At 40.4% G+C, this 19,135-nt stretch overlaps 2 protein-coding genes across 5 annotated transcripts in view; both read right to left on the reverse strand.

The window, feature by feature from the left end:
• Window positions 1-13,621, reverse strand: part of spata6 (spermatogenesis associated 6) — a 31,752-nt gene extending 18,131 nt beyond the window's left edge. The window contains exons 1-10 of one of the 2 annotated variants that reach the window (XM_028587486.1): window positions 13,518-13,621; window positions 9,954-10,091; window positions 9,417-9,465; window positions 9,247-9,288; window positions 8,985-9,109; window positions 6,658-6,738; window positions 2,885-3,325; window positions 1,039-1,141; window positions 505-545; window positions 36-196 (exon numbers count right to left, since the gene is read on the reverse strand). In XM_028587486.1, coding sequence (XP_028443287.1) covers window positions 36-196; window positions 505-545; window positions 1,039-1,141; window positions 2,885-3,325; window positions 6,658-6,738; window positions 8,985-9,109; window positions 9,247-9,288; window positions 9,417-9,465; window positions 9,954-10,091; window positions 13,518-13,553 — 1,217 coding nt within the window. In that variant the 5' untranslated portion in view covers window positions 13,554-13,621. Of the gene's footprint in view, window positions 1-35; window positions 197-504; window positions 546-1,038; window positions 1,142-2,884; window positions 3,326-6,657; window positions 6,739-8,984; window positions 9,110-9,246; window positions 9,289-9,416; window positions 9,466-9,953; window positions 10,092-13,469 lie in introns of both variants that reach the window. The other variant, XM_028587485.1, reaches the window with a different exon arrangement.
• A 1,253-nt stretch (window positions 13,622-14,874) lies between these two features.
• Window positions 14,875-19,135, reverse strand: part of agbl4 (AGBL carboxypeptidase 4) — a 449,873-nt gene continuing 445,612 nt past the window's right edge. For all 3 annotated transcript variants that reach the window (XM_028588571.1, XM_028588573.1, XM_028588572.1), the window contains 2 exons: window positions 15,497-15,590; window positions 14,875-15,355 (listed from right to left, as the gene is read on the reverse strand). In XM_028588571.1, the coding sequence (XP_028444372.1) occupies window positions 15,250-15,355; window positions 15,497-15,590 (200 nt within the window). In that variant the 3' untranslated portion in view covers window positions 14,875-15,249. The remainder of the gene's footprint in view (window positions 15,356-15,496; window positions 15,591-19,135) is intronic.

The following is a 19,135-nucleotide window of genomic DNA, read 5'->3' on the forward strand; positions in this document are numbered from 1 at the left end:
GTAAGGGAAAGGGTTGCATTATCTAGAGAGTTTACCTTTCTCTGAGGGAATGGCTGAGATTTAGAGGACTTCTGGCGTTTGACATGGCCAGGGTGGACTGAGCTAAGGCAGCACCTCTCACAGGGCTTCTGATCTGGGCTTCAAGTCTGGACTGTGTCTCTGGAGATGACTGGACCCTCACAGAACCCGACTTCACCTGGAAGAGGTCACATGGCTGGGCTAGCTTCATAGCGACATGAACACTTAATGTTTGATAACTTAGAATACATTTATTTTCACAATATTAAGGAAATCTCCACTAAAAGTGTGCTGATAAGATGATTAGTTTGAATGAAAATAGTACATTAGAATCACTTTTTTAGAATACATTTTAGAATACTTTTTCTAAGAACAAAATGTCTAAAACAGTTGTGAATGTATCATTTGGTTAGCCTGGCTTGGAGTTTGTGTACTTACAATATCATTGTGTCATTTGCTGGTTTGAAATGTTATGATTAGACTTACTGTGGCTGGTCTTGGTCTGTAACTCCCCAGGAAAGAAGAATCTACAATGACAAAGAGAAGTTAAAAAAGTTGTATGAAAACAGAAAACTCTGCTTTTTGAGATGATGAGATGTAACAGCTACAGTATTTTATTTAAATAAGATATAGACCTTAATTCTTAAATAAAGAAAGGTGTAAGTGAAAGTTATAGATAGAGGCAGATGTGTATGGAGCCATTTGCTGTCTGTGTATACTTAAGAGTGTAGCTTTGCACCGTTATTACATTATGACAAAAAAGGAATAATCAGAAACTTTTACATCAGTCACTGTTGATATCCTCAAACAACAAAAATATAAATGTGGTCTTTCATTTTGAAAGACCACATGTAACCTGAAGATGTAAACAAAGACATCAAACAAATTTTCACAAGACAACACAACCAATCTTGATATATTAGACCAATTGCAAACAGATATTCCTGCAGCAAGTATAGAATGGCCTTAGGTTTGTAACAGTACATGCATTTGTTTTTGCATATGAGCATGAAGACCTACCTGTGTGATCAGCTGTGACGCTGACTGAGTGTCGACGCATGCTATTATTTTGTGGAGAGGAGGAAGGAGCTCCAATCACAGAGACACTACTGCAACGAGGGACCTTAGATAAAACACAACAGAAAAACAATCTGCTGTCAAACAATATCATAAACTTAAAGAAACACGCCGACTTATTGGGAATTTAGCTTATTCACTGTAACCCCCAGAGTTAGACAAGTCGATACATACCCTTCTCATCTCTGTGTGTGCTGTAATGCTGTCCGACGGCTCCAGCGGCATCAGGCCAGCACAGAACATGCAGGTGAATGGTTCCAGTAATCCTACTGCTCCGAATAAGTGACAAAATAACGCCAACATGTTCCTATTTACATGTTGTGATTTATAGAGTCACAGCGTGTACAAAAAACAACCTAACATGAGACACAGCCGTCTTCTAACTGTAAACAAACCGGGAACTATATTCTCAGGCGGAAGAATATAGTAGTTGGGCGGAGTGATATGCTCGCAGCAAGCCTGTCTGAGAATGTAAATAGGAACATGTTGGCGTTATTTTGTCACTTTTGTCACAATTCGGAGCAGTAGGCTAGTTGGAACCAGTTACCTGCAGGATCTGTGCTGGGCTAAGCTAATGCTGGAAGCGTCAGACAGTGTTACAGCACGCACGGAGATGAGAAGGGTATGTATCGACTTGTCTTACTCTGGGGGTTATGGTAAATAAGCTAAATTCCCAATAAGTCGGCGTGTTCCTTTAACGTTGTAGTTTGAATTCTGTCTACGTCGTAAAACACATGCACAGCAAGGTTGTTTTGGCATTATTTTCTTCAATTTGAAGCAGTATATAAAAGGAAAAGCTGCCAAAAAAACACTGTTACGCCATTGGTTTGTCATCTCAACCTCAAATAATTTTACTAAAAAGATCACAATAAGGCATAAAGAAAAACAAAGACAAGATTTCTACAGAATAACCACCTTTCTCAAAGAACATATTGTAGTTTGGAATGTTCTTCCCACTACAAAAACAAACAGGGAGTTGAGGCTCTGATAATGCATTCACCATGGGGCAGAGCTACTTCATTAGCTATCTATTTGTTAATTGCAGCTTGACTCTCAATTACTAGGGTTAATTGTCGACAGAAGATTCCCCCAGGAAAACCAGAGAGGGAAAAACACAGTACCCTCTTTAATAAAACGCCTGTTGTATTCTAGTAAATTCCATTCATGTGTGTGACAAAAACATCTCTCTACCTAATAATTTCTTTTAATAACAGCATGTTAGTGGATTTTGATATTCATACCTCAGGATTAGATTTGATGTAAATGAAGGAGCAGGAATACAGAGGGGAGCAGAGGGAGGAAGGATGTGTTGTTCTTGTCCATCAACTGTATATTCCCCACAGCTGTGTGATCAAAAAATCACTCCCTTTTATATGCAAATATCTCATAGCAATGATACGGCCATAATTAAAGTGTTAACAAATAACTGTATAGCAGCCTAAAACCAGGACATGTGCTATTAAAGCACACTCAAGGCCCTCAATAAGGATAATAGGCAATATTAAATGTGCACACAAACAGTGAAACATTTTCATGACGTCAAAATCCATTAACGGCTCAGGTAAAAAGATTAGCACTGCTCTCTTATTATGCCCTCCACTTAATCTGCCCACTAGATTATGTAAAATTTTGGGAAGCTCCCACTGAGGTTTGAACTACATCAATTCAGGATCCCATTAATTTTAACCCCTGTCCACTGAACACGTGTATTATTAGCATTAAACAAACCATCCCATCACTTTTTTGTCAATTGCCTTCAGTTTGGAGGAATATATCTAATGTTACCAACCAAGAAGGGCGGCTGGCTCTCAGTCTCCTTCCTGAAGTGGTGAGGCCCCAGCTGGAGATGGCTAAGCCTCTGCGTGGCGTCCTCTGAAAGCTGGCACATCTTGCGATGGGTGTAAGGGGACAAGGCTCGTGTCTGTGAGGAAACTGTGGGCTGCTGGTAGCCAGAGTCTGCAGAAACTCTAGGAGAAAAGTGTTTTCTCTCCCTATTTTTATTCTGGGGACTTCGGCCAGATGGGGATGAAGAAGGGGATCGTCTGGATGTTGAGGTCGGTGCAGAGTTCGTTATTCTTGCCTCAACATCTAGCCTTTCCGTCCCACGTTTCCAAGAGACACAGTTCGCATCATTTATTTTGGAAAAATGCCCGCTGGATGGTGAATACTTTTTTGCAGAACTCTGTGTGGATGGGGTTAAAGATGGCCTCACTGGAGAAAGACAGCAAGTCTAGGGGTGCAGGGACAGAATATATGAGAGAGAGAGAGAGAGAGAGAGAGAGAGAGAGAGAGAGAGAGAGAGAGAGAGAGAGAGAGAGAAATATTCAAACATGTCAAACTAGCCTCGCAGGTCTCCAATTTGAGGTGACACATAACATTTGTCTCAGCATTTTAACTTTCTATGCAGACCACAATGTTGTTCCTCCACAAGCGGTAGCCATTTTAGCCATTAAGGCAGCTGCTCTCACTCTCAACACAGACTCGTTCTCCCTGGACAAAACCATTGAACCATTAACTAAATCATTTAGATTAAGTGTTACAACAACAGCTCCCGCAGTTGGCACTGCCATGGAGACAACCTCTGCAGAATTACTTCAATAACTCTAATGGCCACTAACATCATTCTCCGATGCAATATCCCATATCCTGCGGGTAATGCCAACCAGGGATAAATAAGTTAAGATAAAATGTTAATTGCATTTGATGGCCATCTCCAGTCTAATATGATAAAGAGACATTACCTGGCTGTAAAACAAAGATAATCTAAATGCTAATTATGGAAATCACACAACATTAAAACTATTTTTAAGAGAAACAAAATTATGAATAAATCCTCATCGAGGTTGCCATTTGAGATTGGTCTAATTTAATAAAATTAGGCAAACTCTCCCACCCCCACATCTACCACCATCTCTGACTTCTTTTAGCTCTTCTGTCTATTCTTTGCTGGACGGCCACCGAGATTCAGTCAGTTTTCCTGTACCCAACGGATGATTAGCTGCTATTTCCACTACTGGAAAGCAGTGCTTTGAGCTAAATGCCAACTTTAGCATGCTAACCACATCCATGATATTAACATGCTCACCACGACAATGCTAGCAATTTTGAAGATAGTGCTAGATGAAAAGGCTCACCAGAGTGATTACAACTAATCCTGAGGGGGGACTTGAATGGCTGTACCAAATTTCATGGCAATCAATCTAATAGTTGTTTACATTTCACACAGAAAACACAAATGTCAACCTCATGTTGCGCTTGAGGAACAGTCAGAGGATCATCAAAGTCGTTAAGATACATTGTCTGGGCACAATGAATGTCTGTACAAAATATTGTAACAATCCATCTACATTGACATTTCACTAGAAAAGTGAGAAAAGTCTTTAGGAATAATCCTCTGGGAACACTGGATGTCTGTACAGAATTTCATGGCAATCCATCTGACAATTGTAGATACAGGCTGACACACAGACAGACTGACCAAAATTGCCGCCCCTAGCTGCTAGCATGGCTAAAAGCGACTTTTGGATTAAACATTTTCTTTAAATGAGAATGATAACAATTAACAGAAGATAAAAGCACCAGAAAATCTGCAAAGAAAGAGTAAGACATTGCTGAAAACTGAGTGTGTATTTATCACTACAGTTTCAGAGGTTTTGTGGAAAATGCTATCACTCTAAATCTCTATTAAAAACAGGACAAGGTTTGTCAGCTGGGCGGGCAGGCAGTCAGGGAAATGCCTATGCTGAGGAGCCATTAGGAGAGAGAGAATGGAGAAATTCTACTGTCTGACAGCCACAGCGGTGCTCTGATCCAGACATCCCCCTGAGGGGCCGGGAGAACACTGACAATCTGCTTCGCTTTCAATGACATCCCATTTAAACAAATAGCTTATCTTAGGTTACTGCACCTGGGAAATGCATGGTAGTGTTTTTGCCACAACATGCCAACCGCTGTGTGATGGATCATAGGTTATAAACAGGACTGTTTGTGTAAGATTATCATTCTTACTGGGTTTTTTTTAAGTAACACTTTTTGAGTCTAGATTAGGATCATTATTCAACTCAACTAGCTTCCATCTGCTGAGATTACCTCTGCACACAAATGTATGCAGAGTCACACAAGACCATGAAGGCATAGATTCAATTTAAGCATGGCTGAAACTAGGGATTATTTTCATTCATCAAGAGGAAGATTACAGGAATGTCTGTAGTAATATCCTACATTTGTGAATTTGGGTAAATTTTATGAACCAAAAATATAATAACAAAACACAATATTCAGTCTCAATGGTTTCTGTGACATGAGAAATAATTTACTTTCAAAGTACTAATGTTATAAAACAAAAAGAATACACAGAGCTAGGCTATCTACAGTAAAGGACCGTAGCCCTATCAAGTGGAAAAGTCATTCCATGCCACTGACCCACCTGTGTGGAATAAATGCACCATCTCTTCGCAGTGTCATCTGCCGTACCATGTTGTAAATTCAGATGAATTTTCATTGGTGGTCAGTGTTTCTATCGTTCAAATTGGTCTGAAAGTGATCCCGACAATATCATTTGCCACTGACATTGTCGTTATAGTTGTGGTGTAAACTTCACAATACACGAGTTACAAAGATTTTTTTAAACTTAATATTTATAGTTATCGATATAGTGATTGTTCTTGGTGTGGATGGCCCTTATCAGTCCAAGAATTAAACGAAGAAATGCAGTAAATCCTCACAACTGAGAAGCTAGAACCAGAAAATGTAAGGCTTAAAAATTAAAAACAATAATTAATTTGTCAAAATAGGTGAGTTTTTTTTAATTTTTTTTATTGATTGATTAATTATACAAAAAAACTCTATACCAAAGACTGCAACAGTGGGTGAGAACATGTCATTAAACAAAGTTTGGGAGTGCCCATACCAGGAAAAGAAGAAATAGAAGAAAGAGTAAAATGTTATTTTATGCAGGAGAACACAGTTAGCCTTTAAAATCCACAAGGACACTGTGGCAGAGAATACAGGTGACCCTCATCTTGGATAGTTCATGTAAAAAACTGACTGACAAACTGACTGGTTCTGTGACAAACATTGTGTAAACTCCCAGCTATTCGGAGATGTGAGAAAAGCCTTGCTATCAGCATCACAGATCTGCCTCCCCGTAATTACAATCACAAGGAGAGAACAGATACCCTTGAAACACTGCCAGTATGGATAGATAAATGCAGTAGCCATGGCAACAATAGGAGGTGGGTATGTATGGTGGAAACAGACAGATCTGATGGCGAGCGATACCACTCATTAGAGCCCTCTAGATATGAATCTTCACTGCTGTTGCTTTGGTAAACACTTGTACACAGCAATGCTGAGTATGAAGCAGTGTGCTGTGGTCAAATTTGAGACATTTTGAACTGTTAAGCAGGCTGATAAACACACTGCTTACTTGATTTATGAGAGGCACTTTGATGGATTTTAACTGTTTACATTTTGACTAAGGAAGTCAGAAAGGCCATGAACAAACACCAAAATGTTTTTATAAAAAAAGACTGTCAGGAGATGTAATAAAAGGACACTTACAGGTGAGGCAGAAAAGCTGTCTCTCCCATCAATCTCTTCTATGACTGATGTCGTGGCAAACTCCACTTTGGGGGAGATTCCCTAGAGAGAGGGGTACAATAGGAACAAACACAACACCTTTAACAAGATGAAGACAAACGGACAGATAACAGCACTGCTTGGAACACCAATTTGCAATCACAAATCTTCAATCTATGCCTGGCTTGAGAAAAACAAATTGCAGAAAGGAGAAAGGCTCCAGTGATGTTTAAATAATATGGCATTTGGATAGAGACATCTAAATTGCTATGTCGGCTGCAAACACAAACACAAAACCAACGGTGAGAGGAATGGCGTTTAAAGACATTTAAATATATGCCAGTTTGTGCCTCGGAGGACAAGGGGAGGATAGAAAAGCAACCCACACCCACAGAAAAATGAAGGAATGAAAAGAGGAGGTGGTAAGAAAAGAGATAACATTTCTTCTGTATTAGCTTCTCTGCATTGGCTTCCTGTAAAATCAAGGATTGAATTTAAAATCCTTCCCCTGACCTACAAAGCTCTTAATGGTCAGGCACCATCATATCTTAAAGAGCTCATAGTACCTTATTGTCCAACTAGAGCACTGCGCTCCCAGAATGCAGAGTTACTTGTGGTCCCTAGAGTCTCTAAAAGTAGAATGGGAGCAGAGCCTTTCGCTACCAGGCTCCTCTCCTGTGGAACCAGCTCCCAGTCTGGGTTCAGGAGGCAAGACACTGTAACCACATTTAAAAGTAAACTTAAAACTCTCCTCTTTGATAAAGCTTATAGTTGGGGAGTGAGGAGTTGCAGCGTTTGCCTAGACCGGCGGGGGAGGGTGTATTTCTGCAGACACGGCACCCTTTGTCTTCTCTGCTTCTCTTCATAGTCGTCAGATTAATCTACCAACCCTTATAGAGCTGGCCCAGGTTTGCCTTGGACCAGCTCTTAGTTATGCGGTTATAGTTATATATCATAGTATTAAGTGCTCATATTATGCTCATTTTCAGGTTCATAATTGTATTTAGAGGTTGTCCCAGAATAGGTTTATGGGGTTTAATTTTCAGAAAACACCATATTTTTGTTGTACTATACATTGCTGCAGCTCCTCTTTTGTGTTGAGCTCTCGGTTTTAGCTACAGAGTGAGACATCTCACTTCTGTACCATCTTTGTTGGGAGTCGCACATGCGCAGTAAGTACTGCTAGCTTGTCAGTTGCAGAGCATGAGGGAGTGTCGTGCTAGCAGCTAGGCGAGCATTATAACATGTGTTACAAAGTGACGCACATTCGTCACGGAAGTAAAGGCTTGACTACAATAGAGCTGTTTGGAGCAGTTTGTGAACAGTGTCCTACATTTAATTCAACGGAATAGATAAGGAGAAAAAAAAAAAAATCAAGCTGGATCACATGGTGAGCACAATATGGGGTCCTGTGACATGTGAACAACTTTTAAACGCATCGACTGACATCCCTCCTTTAACTAATTCAGCAGTGTGCAGTAGCTCAAATACCTTTGCAAGCATGAAATACATGTGATACATCAGGGCCCGTATTTATCAAACTGTTTTAAAGTAAATTTTTGGTTTTAAGTGAAAGATAAAAGTAAATATCCTTCATTATTACTCCTTGAAAATTTTAAAAACAAAAAGCTATTTAACGAATGTCTTACAACTTGAAAATGCTCTTAAATGTAGATGTAAATGTAGCTCTCGCTCTACAGGTCTCTTAAGTTGTTTAAGAGTAGATCTTAGATGACTGCAGTACAAAAACAGAGGCGAGCACACCTCTGTTAGCTGAAGCAGTAATAACAGTAGGTATAGAGTAGTTTTAGTCTAATATTTGCATTTGATAGGATGTTACAACACATACCATTTTTTTTAATCTGGCATTAATTTTGTTTGCAAACACTTTCCATGCATTTTTATTGTCCGCACTTGTCAATGCGTACTACACATACATACATACATACATACATACATACATACATACATATACATATATATACATACACCACTGAGTAAACTTTATATTATTTATAGAACGTACAATATGAAAGATATAGGGTTAAATCCATATCTCTAATGTGCTATTCCTTTTCTGAGCATACATGTGATCAATGATGTGATCACTTGACAGCTGCTCTCAAAAGTTACTTTGACACTTCACTGTAAGCTGAAGTAAGTCCCTTGATAAATGGGTCTTATTGCTCACACTCAGCGAATAACTTTTTTACTCCTATTTTGACTCTTAGAAGTTTGATGAATATGGGCGCAGGTGTTGGAAGGAGGATAAAGAAATAAATAAAAGGAATAGATAGAAAGCAGCCTACAGGAAAGGAGGAGGATCTCTTCATCAGTATTTCTCTCTCTGCCGCTCCTTCTCTGGAGCTCAGTCTGGGACCAGGGTACAGAAAATCTCTGCTGCTCTCCTCCATTGTCGCTAGGACCTCGCCCTCTAAAAATCATACAGACAGACATTAAACAGGACCGCACACATACACACAATCCAAATTAGAAATCCTGTTTTTGCAGAGTAATGACTAGATACAGTGGGGACTTATAATGCCCATATGGCATCATCAGAAAGCATACCTGGAGGCACCAACTGAATCAGCTCAAAAGATGTTATGTCAGCTAAAAGGAAGGAAAGCACAAATAGACTGTGAGCTAATGATCAGTATCACAGCTAATAGCCTATAAGCTTGCATAGCAGAGAATTCAGGGCTAGGAGATTTGGAAGCAAATCCCAGATGGCCATTTACCTTCCAGGAGGTCAGCTACATCAGCAGGGTCAACAACGCTGGGAAAAGTCTGGTAAAACAGAGTACAGACGAAGCAAATCAATACTCATAACAAGATGAGGCAGACAGCCCGGTATCTAACCCTGCCATTCTCCCAAGAGAAAATATGGCCTCTTTTATCAGGAGCTGGGGCAGTAATGTTAAATTGGAGTGTTGCAAGTTTGAATCCTTAGACTTGTTAAAAAAAATTGCCAGTAAAAGCCTGCAGTGTATGCAAGAAGATAAGTCACAAACACAAGGATTCAAATAGAAACAAATTAAGAGACAACAACTGCTAGGATGTAGATTTATTGACCCTTACTCTTTTGTAAATAAAAGTACAATGGATAGGTATTAGTAGGAGCCAACACAAAGTCTGAAATGTGACCTGAAAACAAGCGATATGCGTCCCTCATTGGTATTGGAGAAATATGCACTAGTCCTCCATCTCTCTCGCTAAATCTGACAAAAAATACCTACAGACATAAGTAATGGAGGAAACATAGTTATAATTCTCACCTTGACAAATACCATTTTGTGGTGGAAGAGTAAAGGGAATGCAGGTGGCAAACAGGGAGTCTTCCTGTACTTGCCCATGATACACACACTGAGGTAGATATCGTTGTTTCTAGTCAGGAACAGTCCTGGACATGTGACCTGCAACAGTGACAGGTCGGGCATTCAGGTGTTTTTGTATGTATCCTTTATTGGCATATGTATTTGTCTTATGACAAAAAAAGAGCCTCTTCTTGCACACAAAATATACATTTAAAAAATAACACTTTTTCAGAAATAACTCCATGTTATGTCCAAGCCCATCCAAAATGATGCATCATGTATCTTAGCATACATGATGATGACAGCATCAGTGTGCTACAGCAACCCTTTAAAGTTTAAAATTGTATTTAAAGTAGTAGAGTATCAATATCAGTAGGGCATTTTTACTGCTAACATTACAACTTATCTTTTTTGTAACCTGCACAACTAATTAAGTTGAATTGCTTTTTAATATACTAAGTGGAAATGAGATCTGAAAAAAAGCAGCTTCCAACCAGTCTATGCTTCCGAAGGATCCACAGGTGCTGCACTTAAAGGAAATATACCGACTTAGGCTCAATATTTATACGTTCAGGGCATCTCTTTTAGTTAATGACTGTAGTAAGAAAGCAAAAATATTTTTTTTTAATTTAAATATTTTTTAAATACACCATTTAAAAAGGCCCTATAACACCCACACAGGTGTTTTGAGTTAAGCTGGCTGATTAGACCTCTTCCCAGGAATGTGTGGTTGTGTATAGACTGACTGATATACATCTTCCCAAGTCTCCGGTTAGCTTTGTTGCACCAGTTAGGGCAGGACAAATGAAAGCCTAATTATTCTTATGGACCTTTATCACAGCAGACATTTTGACTTGTCATAGTAGGAAAAGCACAGCTGAAATTGATAACCTTAACATGGCTCAATTCCATTAAAGGAGAATTCCGGCCAATTTTTACGTTAATCTTGATCGCTATAGCTACGCGAGTACTTTCGATAGAAAAAACCCCGACCCAAATCAGTGCAGGTAACACGGAGAAGCTGCAGCTACATACTACAAGCGTCCCCTGAGCTAAAACGGCAGTGCTCAGGGCAAGTTTTAGAGTGCCTTTGTGCCTCTTAACAGACACAATATGCAATTAATATGTCTGTGCCACATGAACAGGGCCCTTACGTGTCAACAAGATGCGTTTTCAACTCAGACATTGTTTAAATTCACCTACCCTGGTCCCTGTCTCGATCCTGCCAGTAGCTAGCTTGCCCTGCTAGCTGATAGCCGTTAGCTGCCGTTTGGTGAGTGTATTCAGACAGGCTTCTGTAATAATCATCCCAATAACAATCCACGGGCGCGGTGGTGGTGTGGCTATGTCCTCCAGAGGACAGGTCATGTCACGTCTTGAAGTGTATTCCCCTAAAAAAAAAACAATAGTGCTGTAGTAGCTGTTAGCTGCTAGCTGCCCTCCGGTGAGTGTGTACAGCCAGATAGCTGTTAGCCGTTAGCTGCTAGCTGCCGTCCGGTGAGTGTATTCAGCCAGGCATCTGTGATAATCATCCCAATAAAAATCCACGGGCGCCCGGTGGTGTGGCTATGTCCCCAGTTACTGAAGGCTACCTTTAGCTTGTGCTTGGAGCAGCAAGTTCATCTGCCTGTTTCCCTTCTGTCTGTCAGTCTCGTTCTTTCCAACTCTTGAGGCTAGTTCTTCATCTGTATACTCGGGTTCGAATAAATAAGGATGACCATCAAACGCAAAAGGCTCTTCCGTGTGTTGCATATCTGCTATATTCTTCATACTCCAAGCTTCTTCCGTTATAAACAACTCCGCTTTTCACTCTTCACACACACTACGCTCCAATCTGCAAATTACTGTTTAATTTACTGTCTTTTTCTGCTACAACTGAATTCCCAGGAGACCGCGCGATGCAACTGCTAGGCTTCAGTAACGCTATTACTGTGCAAGCCACAGACATCATTTATCCCGTTTCCATGTAGTTACATAGTCACTGATATGGTCATAACCACTACAGTGCTCAATTACCTATTTTGAGGGGGAAATAATCTAAACCTTTCGCTGCAAAGGCATGATCTGTCCTATGCAGGATATCCACCAACCCACCGGGCGCTCCGTGGATTTTTATTGGGATGATTAGCACAGATGCCTGGCTGAATACACTCTCCGGACGGCAGCTAGCAGCTAACGGCTAACAGCTATCTGGCTGTACACACTCACCGGAGGGCAGCTAGCAGCTAACAGCTACTACCGCACTATTGTTTTTTTTTTAGGGGAATACACTTCAAGACATGACATGACCTGTCCTCTGGAGGACATAGCCACACCACCACCGCTCCGTGGATTGTTTTTGGGATGATTATCACAGAAGCCTGTCTGAATACACTCACCAAACGGCAGCTAGCAGCTAACGGCTATCAGCTAGCAGGGCAAGCTAGCTACTGGCAGGATCGAGACAGGGACTAGGGTAGGTGAATTTAAACAATGTCTGAGTTGAAAACGCATCTTGTTGACACGTAAGGGCCCTGTTCTTGTGGCACAGACATATTAATTGCATTTTGTGTCTGTTAAGAGGCACAAAGGCACTCTAAAACTTGCCCCGAGCACTGCCGTTTTAGCTCAGGGGACACTTGTAGTACGTAGCTGCAGCTTCTCAGTGTTACCTGCACTGATTCGGGTCGGGGTTTTTTCTATCGAAAGTACTCGCGTAGCTATAGCGATCAAGATTAATGTAAAAATTGGCCGGAATTCTCCTTTAAGTGTCCCAGTTAAGCTATTTCAGTGAGGCAGCATGCACAATACCAGGGCCTCTCCTAAGTGGAATGCAGCCATCATTAATGGTTTTGAATACACCTGTGCTTTTCCTACTATGACATGTCAATATGTCTGCCGTGAAAAAGATTTGTGACCTAGCTAATAAATTCCAATCTAAGGTCCGACCTAGCTAGCTACTTCAACTTGAGCAGAGGTCTAATCAGCCATAATAACTGAAATCACCTGTGTGGGTGTTCAGAGGCTTTAACTAGCTATGTTTATTTTGTCCTCATGCCAGCCACATAAAGGCCAGCAAAACATTTTATTTTTTGGGTAACGTTAAATGTTTAATAGTGATTATTTAGTAGCCAAGATTTTATTATAAACATGCTAGCTACGTTACATAATATCTAACTGTCTATATAGCTAGTACAGATGAAAATGGATCAACAAAAAAAAGATTGCTACTCAGTCAAAGCATGCTGTATAATATTCATAATGTTTAGGAGGATTTAGGAAAAGCCATTTCTGGTGAACTATGTAAGTTAGTATTTCTACAACATTCAAACACATTTAGCTAACGTTACATGTTAAATTACAGCCGGTGGTTAACGTTAGCTAGCTAGATGAGGAACGTTGAGGAAAGGGAAGAGGATGTAACGTTAAGCTCGCTAACGTTAGCTAGTTTACGTTAACTAAGCTAACGTTACAGGAGCAACGTTAGGAGGCACTTACTGTCTGAATGTCCAAATAAACGGTACATTTCAGAGACTTGTGATGCACCTTAGAAGAGGAAAGCTTCTTCTTCATTGAAGCCATTCATCCAACTTTTCAAAGTTCGTTGTCATAGCTGCCAAACAGCAACAGTCACACAGGGCGGATGTACAGTCATGTGACCAAGAAGTGACAAATCTAAAGTTTTTTCTCGCGCGCGCGCGCGAACACACACACACACACACACACACACACACACACACACACACACACACACACACACACACACACACACACACACACACACACACACACACACACACACACACACACACACACTTTGATCTCATCCTAAATATGTATTAAAGTGCCCTGAAATCTGCAGTTAAAGTTATACAAGAATGATGTGGCATTATAGAAAGATGTTACATTATATTATACAAAAGTTTTGTAAAGAATGTCAATATTATTTTCACGGCTTAGGAAAGTTCAATCAATACAGTCATGTGACCAAGAAGTGACAAATCAAAAGGTTTTTCTCGCGCGCGCGAACACACACACACACACACACACACACACACACACACACACACACACACACACACACACACACACACACACACACACACACACACACTTTGATCTCATCCTAAATATGTATTAAAGTGCCCTGAAATCTGCAGTTAAAGTTATACAAGAATGATGTGGCATTATAGAAAGATGTTACATTATATTATACAAAAGTTTTGTAAAGAATGTCAATATTATTTTCACGGCTTAGGAAAGTTCAATCAATATTTGTGAACATGAGCATGAGCATGGCATCAAGTATAAAGTCTGGATCTCTGCTGTTTGTACTATATGTTCTGGTAGTGTCCGTCTCTGAGTTTTGGGAATGTGTTTGACACTGAGGTCACTTCTGACTCTATAGAGCCTTCTCCACTCGCTTGCCAGCCACGCCACCTCTGCCCAAATACTTTTCAGATTTCGTGGCTTTTTTGACTCCTTCTCGCTGCACTTCCAGGCTCTGACAGTATTTGGCAGCACTTTGTAAAATACATAGACAGCATCAAACTCAATCCTTCACCTTTCATCTGAAGAATTGTAGGGCCGTAAATCCTTGTCTGTTTTCCCCTCTCCACCTCAAAATATCTCTGACACCTACCCTGACTGTCTTAAACCATAGGTATAACGTATGACTTTTGAAAATGGGCGTAAAATCACCCTACATGAGCATAAAGATGTAAACAATGCAACAGCACAGCTAAATAAATCAGAATGTTCTTTATAATACTGTAGGTCTTATTTTTATAAATCAAACAAGAATTAATCAGTATTCATATAAGAGAGCAACAGGTACAGCATTGTAATGTGATTAAGTATTTAATGACTAATTCTAATACCAACAGAGATAATAACACCGTAGTCATAAAATAAGTCAGTAACAGCAAGAAAGCATGCAAGCAAGGAAGCATGCATTTATTTACAATTGTATAAACAACAAATAGGAGCTACTGATTAAAGGCCTCAGGTGGACTAGATGGGTAGAACCCGTCTGTCTTCCCTTAGCATTCAATAGTCCACATTTTAAAGTCACTAAATAACCCAAGAGGAAGCTTGTTCTGATTTTAGTCCTGCAAGTACCAGTCATCCCACTGTTACAAATCTGTGAAAATAAGTCTTTATAGCCAGGGAGATGTAGAGCTTTTAAAGGCAATGAAGTGTGAAGGATCCTCCTGCGACGGTGCTTTGTGTTTTATACATGCTCAGTCTGTGTCTGTCTGTCCGTATGTCTGTTTGTCTAATGCCTGATACCCATGCTCTTCTCCTTCTCTCTGTCCGCTGCGTCTCTGCCAAAACCATTGCCCTTTCTGTTAACGTTGCTTGTCTGGGACATCACCTCAGAACTGGAGACAAAAACATGGTGGTAGACGGTAGGTATAGTTAAGAAAACAGCAGACACAAAATACAGTAATTTACTTGAGTTTGAACAGCATGCAAACTATTTAATTTCAAATGTATTCATTTATAATGCCATACTGCTTTACCTTTCAATGTGAATAGGTCTGTTGTCCTTGATGAGGTTGTTGAGTTTGTAATAATCCAGGAAGGTCCGAGCCACATTCCTGCCCAGCTTCGTGTCTGAGGACAGGGAGTTAAAGCCAATTGTCCTTGGAAGAGCCTCAGCTAACATTGCTCAAAACATTTTAGCATCTTTCAGCTCATTATTTTGGTGTTTACGGCCCGTAACTTTATTAAGTTATGATTTACTCTCACCAAGCTTAACAGGCAGCTATTTTGATCTAAATAGCTTTAATAAACACATTGTACGCTACCTGCCCACTACCAAACAGCAGACAGATACAGTTAGAGATTAGCTGGTGAACATAGTGGAGCATTTAAAAGTTAAATTACTCCCTCAGGAGTTGTAGGAGACCAAAAAACGTAAAGTGGAAAGTAAACTAAAGTTTCCAGCAATCTAGAAGAAGGGCATGAAATGAATGAAGATTTCAGACATTCATACTTTTTAATACTGCCTCTATGTGGTATATTTGTATGACACATTCAAACCACTTAATCTCCACTTAACTTCTCACACTTTTAACATAAAGTAATATTTAAATAAAAATGCCTTAAAATCATCTTGTCTGCCATCACCAACACACCCAGCGAGGAACAGTAAATAACTAGTGAATACCAACTGGAGAAATGAGCAGTGTAAATCCATCACAGTCTGAATTAACTGAGGCTAAATCAACTGCATAAATACAGATAAATAAGAACATTGACGCTAACAGAAGTAAATTTCATCTATTTACTGAGAAAAACACCATCAATGCAAGCTGTCAATCTATCTATCCACCATGTCAGACACATGTCCATTGTGCTTATTCCATCATTCTCCATCTATACAGAATGTACATTTGTACCATTTACCTGACACAAAACAAACAAAAACATAAGGTTCTTTTCCTATCTTGAGGCATTGATGTTTACCTACCTCCATTCTTCACCAGGCTGGAGCATGATGGAGCAACACAGAGACATAATCTGTCACTTTTCCTTGTCATTACCTTGTTGATACTTAGATACAGCCTGTCATCCGCTGGACTATTTATCTGTCACAAATGTGTGATTGAAACCACTGGCATACAAAAAAAGATTTAAAAATGGATTCGGTCATTTTTATTTCTATTTTCCAATCTCTCGTAATGATCAAAAAATTACCTGTGCTACATAAATCTTGGTTGCTATAAAGGTGAAAATCTATTGTTCAAAGCCTGTTAACTTGTAAACCATCCATTCTTGGTTTAAACAGGCTGTCTGGGCGTATACTTCAGGTTTTGTCATTTCTAAAGCAACACACATACAAACAAACATGAACACACACACAGGGTACTATATATCCCTAAAAAGCTATCATCAATAAAGACCTGGGAATACCTGATAAGTAAGGCTTGTAAATATGCAAGCAAACCCCTTTGTAGTGAGTCTGTCACCTTGGCCTTTGAGGGTGTGTTTTCACATATCTTCGGAAGTCTGAACAGGACTGCATCCTTCACTCGGCAGGCTGATGGCAATGCTCTCCACACGACTCCAGAGTCTATATTTACACCCCATCTGGATGTTTGTCTGCGAGTCCTGCATCAGGTCAGATTCGCTGTGTGTGTGTGTGTGTGTTTATGTGACCGCACAGTGTGTCTCATTACAGTTAGCTGATGATGCTGATTATGTCAAGATAAAACTACAGATGAACAAACTTAGGTTACGTCCTTCTGAATCTTGTGTTTAATGCTAATTTTAATATAATAGTTATAAACAAGACTAAGAGTCTGTAGCCGTGCTAGCAGGACAGCTGTGCTTTGAGCTTAATGGTAACAGTGTGCTATCTCACAAAGACAATGCTAACATGCTGATGTTTAGAAGGTATAATGTTTACAGTGTTCACTATCTTAGTTTAGCATGTTGGCATGTTTGCTGATTATTAATAAACACTTAAGCCGAGGATGATAGGAATGTCTTTTGTTATGTAGCCCAAGTATTGGACAAATTAAAAGTTTTAGCTGATGATGGCGCTTGATGGAAAGTTAAGTGATCGCCGTTATTATAGTTCATCCTGAAAGGGACATGATGTGTATACCAAATGTCATGGCAATTCCCCCAGTAGATATTTAAATATCAAAGTAAAAGTGAAAAATTTGACTTGCTGGTTGTGCTAGAGAAACATCAGGGGATCATCAATGTCATTAGGATTCATCCTCTGGGTGCGCCCGGTTTGCTCAGTGGGTAGAGCGGGCACCCCATATGTAGAGGTTTACTCCTCGACGCAGTGGGCCCGGGTTCGACTCCGAGCTGCGGCCCTTTGCTGCATGTCATTCCCCCCTCTCTCTCCCCTTTCATGTCTTCTGCTGCCCTATCAAAATAAAGGCTTAAAATGTCCAAAACATTATCTAAAAAAAGGAAAAGGATTCATCCTCTGGAAACCATGGCAATCCATCTGACAATTGTTGAGTCTAGACCAAAGTAGTGGGCCAACTAACCGATTGATCGTCAGACAGGACAGCCATTGTATCCCTAGCTGCTGCCATTGCTAAAAATAACACATATGATTTGAATGTACGTAGTTATTTATCTGCTACTAGTTGTTTAGAGCTGATATACACCTTCACAATCGTTCATATTCAAGGACATAAACACACACTCACATATACCTGTATACTTTATACATAAACACACTCCCCTTGTATTCTTGGCATCTTCATTCTGACCTCAGGAAAGTCGTTGGTGTTTTCCTCCATTCTCTTTCATCAGCAGAGCTCTGAGCCAGTCCTGAGCTCTTTGGCCAGGCACGCTCAGTGACAAAAATATCTTCCGGACCCCACCATGTGCAGATGGCCTCTCAGCTTGGCTTGTCACGACTCACTGTCTATTACAGGAGGTTTTGTGATGGACGGTCAGCTTCTGAAGGAGAACTTTATCCACGTGGCGAATGGTCGGAGAAGTAGAGGATGCCCTGACTGCTGTCTGGCCCGTTGCCTGGGGAAACCATAGGGTCTGGAACAAGACTGCTGCTGCAGCAGGAAGTGATGTGTGCGAGAGCCAGGAAACAGTTGGTGGGCTGTAGCTTGGATAACAGGGGTGGTGGTAGTGGAAATATTCAGAAAACCTTCAGCTGCTTTAGTCCACATCAAAGCAGCGTCCTCTGAAATAACACAGACTAACACTGACAATAGTGTTAATACTGAATCATCAACTTAACTAGATCTGAAAGCATTATCATTATCATTGCGTAATCATTATCCAGCTCCAGAGAGGTCAAGGAGGTGTGTGTGCCAGCTTCACACAGCCTGTCAGCATCTTGCCTGCCTGTCACTGAAGTGTGTGAGGTGTATTCTTTAACATCTCGGTACACAAAACAGTCTTGTCTTATCAATTGCAGGTCATTGTCATGGCTGAAGGGCACGCCAGCTTAGGCGCTGATGAGATACGTGAGACAAAGGAGATGGGGACATGACTTGTTTACTGCAGCTGTTTACTGTCAGCACGCCATTTAGCGGCTTTCACCGTCATGTCCCTTGTGCCTGGTCTTGGAAGACAGACAGACAAGGTGACGATCAGACAACAAGGCCCCCAGTGGTAAAATGGACAAGACACGTGGAGAATGCTGTCCAGATCGGACGGGAGTT

This window comes from Perca flavescens, chromosome 9, assembly GCF_004354835.1.
Source record: "Perca flavescens isolate YP-PL-M2 chromosome 9, PFLA_1.0, whole genome shotgun sequence".
In the NCBI taxonomy this organism is placed as follows: domain Eukaryota; kingdom Metazoa; phylum Chordata; class Actinopteri; order Perciformes; family Percidae; genus Perca; species Perca flavescens.